At 32.9% G+C, this 13,192-nt stretch overlaps 1 protein-coding gene across 1 annotated transcript in view; it reads left to right on the forward strand.

Moving 5' to 3' along the window:
- The window catches only part of pic (DNA damage-binding protein pic), a 136,213-nt gene that overhangs the window by 72,579 nt on the left and 50,442 nt on the right, over positions 1-13,192 (forward strand). The window contains exons 13-16 of the mRNA XM_085815050.1: positions 6,185-6,315; positions 6,467-6,651; positions 10,437-10,532; positions 10,955-11,083. Coding sequence (XP_085671176.1) covers positions 6,185-6,315; positions 6,467-6,651; positions 10,437-10,532; positions 10,955-11,083 — 541 coding nt within the window. The remainder of the gene's footprint in view (positions 1-6,184; positions 6,316-6,466; positions 6,652-10,436; positions 10,533-10,954; positions 11,084-13,192) is intronic.

The following is a 13,192-nucleotide window of genomic DNA, read 5'->3' on the forward strand; positions in this document are numbered from 1 at the left end:
TGTATTAAACCACATATAGATTTCTTCAGTTTGCAGACTTTATTTTCATTAACAGCTTTTGAGTATCCTTCAGGTTGAGTCATGCAAATTTCTTATTCTAGTTCTCCATGAAGGAAAGCTGTTTTGACATTGATATGTCTAACAGACATGTTTTTATACAAAGCTGCACATAGGAAAGCTCATAGAGCTGTGTATTTTACTACAGGAGGAAAGGTTTCATCATAGTCAGATCTGAACTTCTGGCTAAATCCTTTTGCGACTAATCTGGCTTTGTATCTTTCAAATTTTTCTTCTGCATTGAGCTTGGTGTTGAAAGATCATTTACATCCGATTGGTTTTCTTCCTTTTGGTAAATAGACTAATTCCCAAATGTTGTTTTCTTCTCAAATAGCTGTAAGCTTTTTTTTTTTTTTTTTTTTTTTTTTTTTTTTTTCCTCTTCCAAAGTTTGAATTTCCTTCCAGGCTTTTAGGTTCAGGAGAGATTGGATATATTGCATGGAATACATAGCGATCAGGGGGTTTACCACATCTCTGTTCGATCTTCTGACTTCCAAAGATTTTGATATTTCTTCATTTTCAGGTTCTTCAATTTTTATTTCTTCCTATGCTGAGTTTTCTTCCTGAGGATTTTTTCATTCTGGTTTAAAGACACACTTACAGGCTTGTTAGTTTCAGCTTCTTCATTAAATCATACAGATCGACTTATTATGATTTTGTCTTCAGGTCTGTAGCCTTTACTTCTGCTGTCGTAGCCAACGAGTAATCCTATAGTGGTATTATCTAGTTTACCGCTTTTAGATTTATGGATGTAAGCAAAACCTTGCATCCAAAAGTCCTCAGATAAGAGAGGTTGGGTTTCTTGCTATTCCAATAATTTGTATAGCATTTTTGCACTTGGTTTTGTAGGCATACAATTCTGTAAATAATTTGCAGTCAGCACTGCTTTGCCCAGTGTCTGTGAGGTTGCCCTGAGTCAGCTAAAAGACATCTTGTCATCTCTATCAAAGACATATTTTTGTGTTCACTGACTCCATTTTGTGCTGGGAATACAGTACAGTAAGCTGGTGATTTATGTCATGTTTTATAAGATATTCGTCAAATTCTTTGTGTACTCACCACCATTATCACTTCTAAGCGTTTTTACTTTTCTCCCGAATTTATTGTTTGTAAGAGGAATAAATTGTTTTAGTTTAGAAATTACTTCATTTTTCTTTTTCATTTGGTAAATCATTGTGAACCTGCTGTAGTCATCAATAAAAGTTGCGAAGTGTAGGTATTCACCGACAGACAGTATTTGTACTTGTCCTAAAATATCAGTTTGAACAAGTTCAAGTGGTTTATATACTCTGAATTTCGATTCTTTGGGATACAGAAAATCAGTTAGTTTACATTTTATGCACTGAATGCATTTGGTATCATGTTTACAATTATCTAGTTTAATTCCTTCAGCGAGTTCTTTGTTTACAAGTTGTTTGATCACGTCATCATTTCTGTGACCAAGGCATCTATGCCAAAGTTGAACACAGTTCTCATTTTTGCACTGAAATGCTAAATGAGCTGATGGTTCATTGTTCCTGTAGATTGGTTTAATTTGGAAAAGGTTGTTAGTTGCATGATATTCTAGAATAATTTTATTTTCTTTCGTGATCATGCTTTTATTTCCTTCAAGCAGAACCAAAAGTCCTTTTTCCATTATTTTCTTAATTGAGATTAAATTCATTTCTAATTCAGAAATGTATAAAACTTCCAATAAGAGAACTTCAGTTACTTTTTTTTTTAGCATTTAATGTTTTAAAACAGACAGTTCCTATGCTGTTAATTTAATACATTGCCCATTCCCATTTATAATATCTGACAGATTTATGGCTACACAGTCCATGAAATCTTTCGTATTTTTTACCAGGTGATTACTTGCCCCGCTGTCGAAAACAAAACTCTCCGCTGATTGATGTATAGTGCTATCAGCAGACAGAAGGACAGCACCGCATCTGGATTCGATTTCCGGAGTTTTAATTTTTGTTTCTTTTTTATTCATCGCGAGATTACATGCATTCTTTGCTTGGCATGCTTTGGACTTCATATATGTTTTCTTCGAATTTTGGCGCGGTTCATTTTTTTGTTTCGATTTCAGATGCTAACACTCTGATCCAAAATGATTATTTTTGTGACAGTATGAACAAAACTTTTCTCTGTCTGTCTTCTTATGAAATGAAGCTTTAAATGCCTTTGAATCTGATGAATTATTGTCAACTCTCTTGTTAAATCAATTAATTTCCCTTTTAAGAATTCTGGGTTCAGTTCCGATTTTGCTGTCGTTTCAAGAGCCATAATGAGTGTATCATAAGAACTAGACATTGAACAAAGCAAAAGTGCTGAAACATATTCGTCTTTTAGGTTCTCACGTATTGAATTGAGTTTATCGACTAACTCCAGTAATGTATTTATATGTTTTTGCATATTTCCATTTTCCTCAAGCTTCAAACTGTAAAGCTTTTGCAAAAGAAATGATTTACTTGAGAGACTAGACCTTTCATCTACCTGCCTGAATTTTTCCCAGGTGGCTTTAGCAGTAGTTATCATCGCACAACATTGCCGATTCCGTTTACTCCATTGTTCTATAATAGGGCTTGGAGGAACATCTTTGATTACATCATAAAGATCCTCCTTTATTATTAGCATTTGTATTTTGAATTTTCATGTTGAGTAATTGCTGGTATTCAATTTTGCAATTTGCATTTGATTTGAATGAAACATTTTTGCATCGTCGAAAAATTTATTTTTGGTTTTGATATGAAACTACAGTTTAGCCTTCACAGTTTCTATTTCTCTATTATTATTTAATTAAGCTATGGTCTTTTCACCTCGGTCTCATGATCTTTTGTTGAAAAACATTTTTGTAGCCTCACAATTTCACATCAAAATTAACAAAAGTAGTCAGTAAAATTTTTTCTCTTACCTTATATCCAGCATAGCATCAGCGAGATCATAGCCAATTAACTTAATCCAAACAGAGGTTGAAGACGGAAATTGAAAAATCACAAACACATTTTATTGATACATGAAAATAGATTATTATTCGTTAGTACAGTAGACTCCCGATTATCCGCGGGTGGATTATCCGCCGTTGCCGCACAAAAATCCCCCCCCCCAAGCATAAAGCAAAGAAAATAAAAATGTTCACAAAACTGAGCGAAACGTTAAATTTGCTAACGTCATGCTTATTTATGGCAAACATATCCCAGGCCTTCTTGGAACCTTCCCCTCTGATGAGTAAGTGATTTCTTACTCACCCTTGCAGTGCCGCTCCACCGCCCTCTCTCGTCTTAATCTTACTATCACGTCCACTTCCTCCCACTCGCCATTGTTAGTTTAAGCCTGATAGTGTTTGCGAACCAGTCGGAGTTAATTTCTTATCTTGTATTGTGTTTAATGCTTGTGCTTTTTGGTTTTGTGTTTTTCGTTACCGATTTAAAATGTCAGGTAAACGAAAGAAGGTTGTGTTGACGATTGCGCAAAGACTAGATTTAATTTCCAAAGTACCTTTGAGGAGATAGACACGGCATTGACAGAGTGGTTAGCTCAAGTTCGAAAAGAGGGTACTCCTGTAAATGGTTCTATCATTGCGGCGAAGGCAGAACCTTTCTTTAAGTTGTTAGGCCTGAAATGAAATTTTGATGCGTCTTCTGGCTGGTTGACTCGTTTTAAGCAGCGACATGGAATTCGAGAAATTGGACTTCACGGGGAGACCAACAAGCAGCCGATGAGTTCCACCATGAATTTGAAGAATTTGTTTTAAAAGAAGAGCTATCTTTTGAACAAATTTACAATGCCGACGAATCGGGACTTTAGTGGAAATGTCTTCCCACTCGCACTTTAGCATATGAAAGTGAAAGTAAAGTGGCGGGTCATAAAGAAAGCACTATCATGTCTTGCAGTAACGCTACTGGTGGACATAAACTTAGACTTGTTGTCATTAGAAAGTCAAAAAAACCGAGATCTTTCAAAGGCACAAGGATAGAAAATTTGCTCGTTGATTATTTTAACCAAAAAAAAAAAAAAAAGGATGGATGAACCGAAACATTTTTCAAGAATGGTTCAAAACAATCTTTATTCGTCAAGTGCCTAAACATCTTAAATCGAAAAACCTGCCTGAAAAAGCTGTGCTATTGATCAACAACGCACCATCTCACACAGCAACAAGCGGGTTAAAGTCTTCTGATGGACAAATTTTTGTTTTGTTTAACTCTTTGAAAACCAGACCCTTCGCTAAGCTGTATCCTCAAAATACCCGAACCGCCCAAAATACTTTTCCAGTTTCACAGCAATTTCCTCTCCTACCCGTCCATTAACGCAGAAAATAGGTGTGAAGATTTCCAATGACATCCTTTGTACTTTCTAGCAAAGATTCCATTAGCCTTTGACCCCGTTCTTTATAAAACTATTCTGAAGGTCAGATCAACAAGCCTTTCCAGCTTTGTTATGATAATGACTGAGATTTTGTTTATTTTCGTTACTTTTATAGGAAAGATTGTTTTTAAGGAATAAATTTTTTAAAAATAAATACAATCCTTAAATTTTTAAACTGCTCTTTTATTGCTGTTTAAAGCTTTAAAGCTGAATGTACCACAAAAGAATCAACAACGAAATGTCACGATCAACCAAAAGATAAAAAAAAACCTAAGACAAGCTGTCTGCATTAAACAGATACAATGCATTTGGGGAAAGTGCACTTGATACTGCATACCTTAGGGGGAGGGAAGAAAAGAAGATTACAATCTCGGCCGTTTTCTTGCGGTTCTGGTTCTTTCAATATAGGGCCGTGTCGGGCGGATTGGATGTGAAGGAGTTAAAGTTTCTCCCCCCAAACGTTACTGCGCTAATCCAACCCATAGACCAAGGCGTCATTGCAACAATGAAGAGAACAATGAAGCTGCTAATGGCTAAAATTGAGGAAGGTTATGATCTGAAAGAGTTTTGGAAACACTATACAATCTTCGACAACATCTATGGTATTGCATCTGCATGGGACTCAGTGAAACCGTCAACCCTCTTAAAATCATGGAGAAAACTCATGCGTAATGTTGAAGCCAACAACAACCTAACCCCTTTCAGTTGTAAAGAAGAGAATGAAGATGTAGACATGCCCACAGCAACTCTTGCCGATATGGTGAAATCAGTTCCGGGTGGTGAGAACGTCGATGCTGAAAACATTAACGAGTGGTTGAGTGTGATGTCAACAAACCTGGCTTCGAACACTTGACAGATGACGAAATTGTGAAGAAAGCAAGGGGAGAGGCTGAGAATGAAGAAGAACGAAGTGAAAGCGAAGAAGAGCCCACTGTGCATATGCGGAAGACTCATGAAGCGGCTTTGCAGCAAGTTGACGGACTGCTGAGCTATTTGGAAGAACAAGACGACGTGGAGTTGGCCGAAAAACTTATGCCATGAAAAATGCAATCTCGGATCAAGAGAAAATGCTTCCAAAGCAAGAAGCAAACACAAATAATTGATTTCTTCAAAAAGGTGTAGTTTTACAATTATGCTTGTGTAATTACATAATACATTACAGTATTAATTTTTCTGTGTATTCTTGACGCCTTTCTTAAGTACAAAGCACTTTTCTGTTTTTATTAATAAAATGCATTTTAGGTTAGTTTTGAGTAATATACTAAAATATTAAGCGATAATTAAACATTTTCTGCTGTTTATTTTAAGTTTTATTGTACATTAAACGATTTACAAGTTGGAATGACTATTTTGTCTTTTGCTATACCCGGTTTTAGCTTTTTTTGGATTATACGCGATTTTTGTTATCTGCAGCGGCTGCGCCACCCAATTCCGCGTATAATCGGGAGTGTACTGTATTCCAAATATATATTGAAAAATGAGTTAAATAATAGAGAGTGTCATATCACTTCTTTCCTGAAGGAGTGAGGAAAGTAAGTAAGGAAAAAACAAGTTACACAATTAATTCCTCTGCAGGGTTTCCAGTTCATAATGTTTATCGTGCTATTGGCGACAGTCCATCACTGTTTGCATACCAACAGATTAGTGATTCAATCTTAGGGGATAAATATTAATAAAGAAGTACCGTGTTTCCTTACTATGATACATAAAATATTTTATTTTCTATTTTTATATAAAATGCAAGAAATTACATTACATGTTATTTTTCCCCCTTTAGACATTATCCCAAGATCTATTTTGGCTACTACGTTTGAGAATACTCATTACCTTCTTTGTGCCTTGGGTGATGGATCTTTATATTATTTTTCAATCAATCCAATTACAGGTAGTCTTGCTGATAAGAAAAAAGTAAGCATATTTTATTTTTCTACATACTTACAGATACACACTTATATATACAGATATATATTTCTACATTTGTAAATGTGATTTTATTGTTTTTCTATAATTTTTCAAACAATACACATAATTCTAAAAATTATCATTTGAATTAATTTAGGTTACCCTAGGAACTCAACCAACAGTGCTTAAAACATTTCGTTCTTTGGCCACGACTAATGTTTTTGCTTGTTCCGATAGACCAACTGTGATATATTCTAGCAATCATAAATTAGTATTTTCTAATGTTAATCTAAAAGAAGTTAGCCATATGTGCCCACTCAATTCAGAAGGCTATCCTGATAGGTAATATGATTTCTGTTATTTGTTGCTACATTTTTGCATTATTTTTATCTTGCAGTATGATTCATGTAATATTGAACATTGGTATTACCACGCATTATTGTTTTATCTTTTGAATGAGCAGACCGGATGAAAAAGCAGGTTTAAAACATTTATTGCCCTTCCAAGCAATAAAAACTTCCAGAAACAAAAATGATCGTTAAAGATAGCTTGAGAAGTGGACGTTAATGCTATAATTCTTTATATTTCATGACTACTATGAATTATAGAGTTAATCATTGAGCGAAGTGACACTCAACTGCATGGTTTGCAAACAAGTTAAATAACCATTTTCTAAATTTTTAGCCTCATGATATTTATGTTTAATGCATTTTATTATGACACACATGGATACGGTTATGCTGAAGAGAAAGAGGGATTGATTCCTGTATGAAAGCAGCCCCATCTCTGGAATTTGATCTTCATATTGCAATAGAAAATTTTTCTGAAAACTAACCTATGCTTACTTCTATAATGAAATGAATTTATTGTTATTTTAATCCATCTAAAAGGAATTTTATATTTCTCTGAAAATAATTTCTTGAAGTATGGTTTGTGATATAAAATTCCTTTTGCTTTTAAGGAATATATGATATGAAAAATTTTAGAGTTTAATTTTACAGTTTTCAGGAATTTATTTATTTGGAGTTCTATGTGCTATCTTAATTTACCTTTATCTCTGGCAGTCAGTAAGTCATAAAATGGTGAAATAAAAATATGCTAGATTTGATTGCATATATGCTTTATGTAGTCCATCAAGATAGTTTTTGAATGTTAATTAATTTAACCATTTGTGTGTAATATATATAAATAGGCTGGAAATTTATTAACAGATTAAACTTAATTGGAATAAATTGGTAATAGACCTTTAAAATTCTAATTTTCAATTAAAGCACAGCCCCTTTCAAGGCATTTTCCCTGCAGTGACTGTGTTGTTGTAGACTTTTGCCCAGTCATTGATCAGCTTTAAAACAAATACCTTCCAAGCTTATGAATACTACTACAATTATTACACATCACTCTTTTGCCACTTCACCTTCCTGTTGGCAGCATGTGCCTTTGCTTGCTGTTATACATTAGTAAAGATGTAATTGCATATTTAAAATTGTGGGTGCATTTTACAGAGTTGCCACGCTACCTGGAAAACCGGAAAAAGTCGGGGAATTCGGAAATTGACCAAAAAATTCAGGGAAAAGTCAGGGAATTTAAGTGTTTTAGTCAAAATCTGGGAAAGTCAGGGAATTTCATACAACGATCCCGCCAAAAAAGGCGAGTTTTGCGCCGACGTCGGAAGAGATCACATTTTTGGCGAATTGTGTATCACGTGAGTGTCATTCGGGCAGCTGGCATAGAGCCAATTTTCGTAGCTCCAATTTGATTGTCTTTTTAGAAAGGCAAAGCAAATTTCCCGCAACTTATGGTTTCCAGTAACCTCGAGAATCGCATGAACTAAAGAAAGTACCTGTTCTCGTATAAAACAAAATGGGTTTAATCCTAGTATACGGTACCATGCAGGTTAGAATCAAAGAATATGTATTGTAAAGAAGGAAAACCTCTCTGCAACAGATGTGGCTGTGGCTCCGTTCCATCATAGAGGGAAAACAGCTGTGCATGTCTCATATATCTGTCGCCAAAGCTTGAAACCGATGTCGAAGTTCGAAGGTCACGTTATCAAGAGTTCATAAAATAAATATCGTTTAAAATGTCTTTAAAGGAAAAGAAAATATTTTTTGGCGCAAGTAAATTAATTCATGGATTAGTTATTTTGAAGGGGGGAAAATCTACGAAAATCCGTTTTAAAATTATTGCGAAAAATCCAAGAAAAAACGTTTCTTCTTGGATTTTTCGCAATAATTTAAAAACAGATTTTCGTAGTTTTCTTTTTTGTCAAAGAACGTTTCTTCTTAACACGTGTTTCTCAATTTCCTGTACACATCGCGGAGAGGGAAATTCTGGCCGTTCTGTCATCAAATCCCTTGGCAAATTTTCCCTCCGCTTTTTACATAGACGTTCTTTGGTCAGAATAATCTCCATGTATGGTACAACGGGATTTGGCAACATGATGATGAGCAATAAACGGGTCATTTTGTTCTTGGCGACAATTTTCAAAATCATGCGAAGGCCGTATCGTATACTAGGATTTTACAGCAAAATCTTTTTTCTTTTCTTTTTAATAAATACCTTGTCATTTTGCAGTAAAATAAAAAAATAGTAATCAATCATCTAGGATAACCATGTAATATAACTATATTTGCTAAAATATCGTTGATTATTCTAATTAAATTTTTAAGTAATTATCTTTATTTTTATGTTATTCATATCATTTAATGTTGCTTCTTCCCTCTAAATTTATTTATCATTAGTAAATAATATTTCCAAATTTCAGGAAATTTTCTCTGGCATAATCTTGAAATTAATTCTAGCAGTAGGATGACATCACGAAATTTAATGCACATATTTTTTCCTTATGTATGCTGCGAAATAAATATAAAATACCTCAATTTAGTAAAAAAATATCATTAAATAGATTTCTTTCTTTCGTTTAGCTGCAGAATGTTTGCAAAAAAAGCCTTATTTTATTCCAGATTGGGCAGATTCTAATCTCAATCTTCAGTCGAGAAAACAACTCCTATTATAATTATATTTGTGTTTTCAAGTGTAAAGGTGCCTTTTAAGAATACACCTCACACAAATTAAATTTACCTAAAATCTAACCTAACTTTTAGCATTGCGTTGTGATTTATAAGAACCGGATTAGCCTCGTGTTGAACTGGGGATGATCATGAGTAATAATTAAATAAAACGTACAGTTGTTATCCAATGTATATATCTTAAATTTTATTAAGTTTTTTAAGCGGAAAAGTAGACAAAGTTATCAAACAATGTGTACCAAGAATAATTAAGAATAAATGTCCTCTGGGATTTATTGAATAATTAAGTGAATTTGCTACACAGTACAAGTAATACCATAATTAATTTACCTCTTAGCACAGCCAACATACATTACGCGGATAGACTGAAATTTTCTCGAAACATACCTGGAAATCCTGGAAAAGTCAGGGAATTTCATTCTCCTGTTTGAGTGGCAACCCTGATTTTAGCACCCCTGTTGTTCTACCAGTTAAGAAGATATGCATTAAGAAATTCTTGATCCAAAAATAAATTATATTTAACTATTAAGTTGGCCATTCTTCTTCCAAAATTCTATCCAGTTATCAACTACACAGCAGTTTTCTCCGTCATGACTAAAACGGGATTAATTTCAAAATTATATTGATTTACCAACAAAATTATCACACACTCACACACATATATGTAATATATAGCAAAATATGATAGCTGCTTTAAAAATAATTGCCAACCTCATAATTAACATTGTAGATTTGGTGCTCTTCCTGAAATTCATCGGTTCTTCCAAATTCGAAATCTTTTTACGTTATGTAATGCTAGTGGAAAAAGGCAACTAAAACTAATATTAATCAATCGTAGCTTGTTTCTAGAATCACACTTACACTTTTGCAGCCCCTATTTGTGGAACTACTGGACAAGAATTGTCCTTAACTAATGAACAGCTCTTAGCAGTCTTTCATTTGTACCAGAGCCAAAAAAGGGAAAGTATAACTAGGAGATTCTAAAAGAAGGAGATCTAGTAATTTTTTCCCTTTTAGAAGAGAGACATCTTAAATTGTTTAGTGTATGAAGTTATATTATTTTTAAAAATAAAAATATTATTTGTTTTTTATTTTTAGTTTGGCACTTGCAAATGATAATACATTACTGATTGGGACTATAGATGAAATCCAGAAACTTCACATTAGAACTGTTCCATTGGGTGAATCACCTAGGTAAACATTTTTGAATACACACACCCCCTTCTGCTTGAGACATTTTGTAATTCATGTTATTAGTTATGTCTCGGTAAATAACATATGAATTAATACTATTTGACTATATGTTGAAATATTTGTAAAGAACTTTTTAATTGCCATGCAGTTTTAAAATATATCATTATTTCAGTTGAAGAGTAATTTAAAATGAGCTTAATAAGCTTTATTTAGATTGTTATGTTCATAAAATTTGTCTAAAAATTTAATGAAAATTATTATTGTTGAAAGTCATTGTAAAAAAGTAAATCTCTTAATAGTTTTTGTAGATATTTTTGAAAATTGAATGTATAGTTAAATCTTGAAAGCACTATTATGGCCAAAAAATTATGATTGTTTTATTTAATAATTTTATTCAATTCTTTATGCATCGTTTTAATTAGGCGTATTGCTTATCAAGAAGCCACCCAGACATTTGGTGTAATTACGTCTAGAACTGATTATCACGATAGCTGTGGTTTAACTCCAACAAGGCGTAGTGCAAGTACACAAGCCCAGAATTTTACATCTAGGTATTATAATGATGTGCTTAGCATGTAACTTATTTATAAATCATTATATATATATTTCTCAGTAAGATGTGTTTTTGGTTTGTTTATATAATATGAAGTGAAATTTAAGTCTACAAAAAAATATAATATGTGAATTAGCTTATTTAAAATTATTCTCAACATTTTCTGTGCTTCACATGCCTAAGAAATGCCTGATTGATGTCTGTATTCACTGCAAAAGTAACGTCACATTTGTTAATCCTTTATAAGTTTGATACCACTACGTTTATACATTTCTACAAAAATATCTCACTTTTACACATGTAAGAAAACAAAATAAATCTTTGTGACATTGTTTTTCTAATGGTGCCATATTTATCTGGTAAATAGAATTAATTGTTATTGGAAAATGCTAGGGGTTAAAATGTTAGTGAAGAAAGATGTTTGTTGCTGTCGTGCTAGAATTTGAGTCCAGATCTTGGTTTGGGGCCATGACATGACAGCTTATACAGTTAAGCTAAAAACATGCTTCAGAAAGGTAGAAAAATATGTGTCTTATGCAGCAAACAAAAGTCTCTGCAAATTCATAGAAAGGTAATTCACATTTATTGCAAGAAAAACTAGTTTGTTTTAATTATTAGTGAAAATTAATGATGTATGTGAGCCCACCAGTGTCGGGTTCTAATCCTAGCAAACAGGCTGACTGCATGAGTATTTTTTGTGGTTTTCCCCATGTGTAACGTGGATATTCCCTCATCCACAAAGGCATCCCTCCCCTTAGGCAGATAGCCCTCATGTGTTTTGCCATAATCAGATAAAACAAACCTAGTATGTGTGCAGTGTTATAATAATTATAATGTAATATCACATGTTAAACATACTACAGCAAGAATTAGTGTAAGTTGCATAAATTTGTAATATTTTTGTTTCAAAGTTTAAGTTAAAACTTCTTTAGCTGCAGGACAAAAATGAGATGTCTCTAAATGTAATGGCAATGTTTCAAAAAGGAAAAGGAAACAGTTAACAGTGCCATTTAATGGCAAAACATGAAAGAGACTATGAAATAATTTTTTTTAAAGGTGAACATAATGACACTAGAATTAGAATTATAAACCACGATTGAAAGATTTTCATGAATGTGAAATGCTTCTAGGAAATTGAATTCACCAAAAGAAAAAGGTTTTTTAAATGATTTTGTAACGAGGTGAAAAACCTATTCTGATTACAACTGCTCGTAAGTATTTGAGTTCTTGATTAAGAGCTGACTTGGAGCATCAAACCTGGAAAGCATAGAAAATGTCATTTTTACTCCTGTAGTTGAAGGAGGTTCTATTTAACCTTCAAAACTATAGTCCTGTAAATATAGGCAATTTCCACTGATTTTATTGCCATAATACGTATGCTATTGCTCGTCAGCAGATATTATAATTATTTTTAAAACAATGTTCTAACAAGAAATAAATTGCTTTATTTATATATTAATAGTTCCTCTTTTTTTTTATTATCTGTATCTGTATGTTTAAGTAATTCAATTGCATATAGTATAAGCCCCCTTTTTAGCTGAAGAAGTATTTATGATATGTATGGAAGTCATATATATATATATCTTTTCCCCCTTCCTATCAGTTATCAAATTTGCTGAGATTCTCCACAAATTCAATTTTTAAGTTATTTTCTCACCTAACAATGAAATTTGTTGTTTAGATTTTAAAGACCTTATTTTTGATTTTAATCTTAAGGAGTCTCTAGCATTCCCTTTCAACTAAGTGTGCAATAAAAAACACAAATCTCATGTTAGAGAAGGAAGTAGAAATAATATTTTATTGTTGATTATAATTGTACCCTTAATTACAATGTTGACTGTATGTCTGCTAACATTTGCTTCCTTTTTTTAAGTTGGTGAATTTAATGTTCTTGCAATGTTTCACATTTACATAGATTTACATAATTTTTAATGGTATTATGTCCAGTACAGCCTAATCCAATTTGTAATATGTGTTTTTTCTTAACAAAGTTATATTTATTTCTCTCTAACTTAAAAATAGTTGCCTTGAGTTACCCAATTTAGCTTGAATTTATCTTTGTTAAATGGAGTTCTGTCATATTTTTACAATGTTTTAATAAATTATT

The sequence above is a fragment of the Stegodyphus dumicola genome, chromosome 4, assembly GCF_044657685.1.
Source record: "Stegodyphus dumicola isolate Sdum_Otavi_A_Nest chromosome 4, ASM4465768v1".
In the NCBI taxonomy this organism is placed as follows: Eukaryota; Metazoa; Arthropoda; class Arachnida; order Araneae; family Eresidae; genus Stegodyphus; species Stegodyphus dumicola.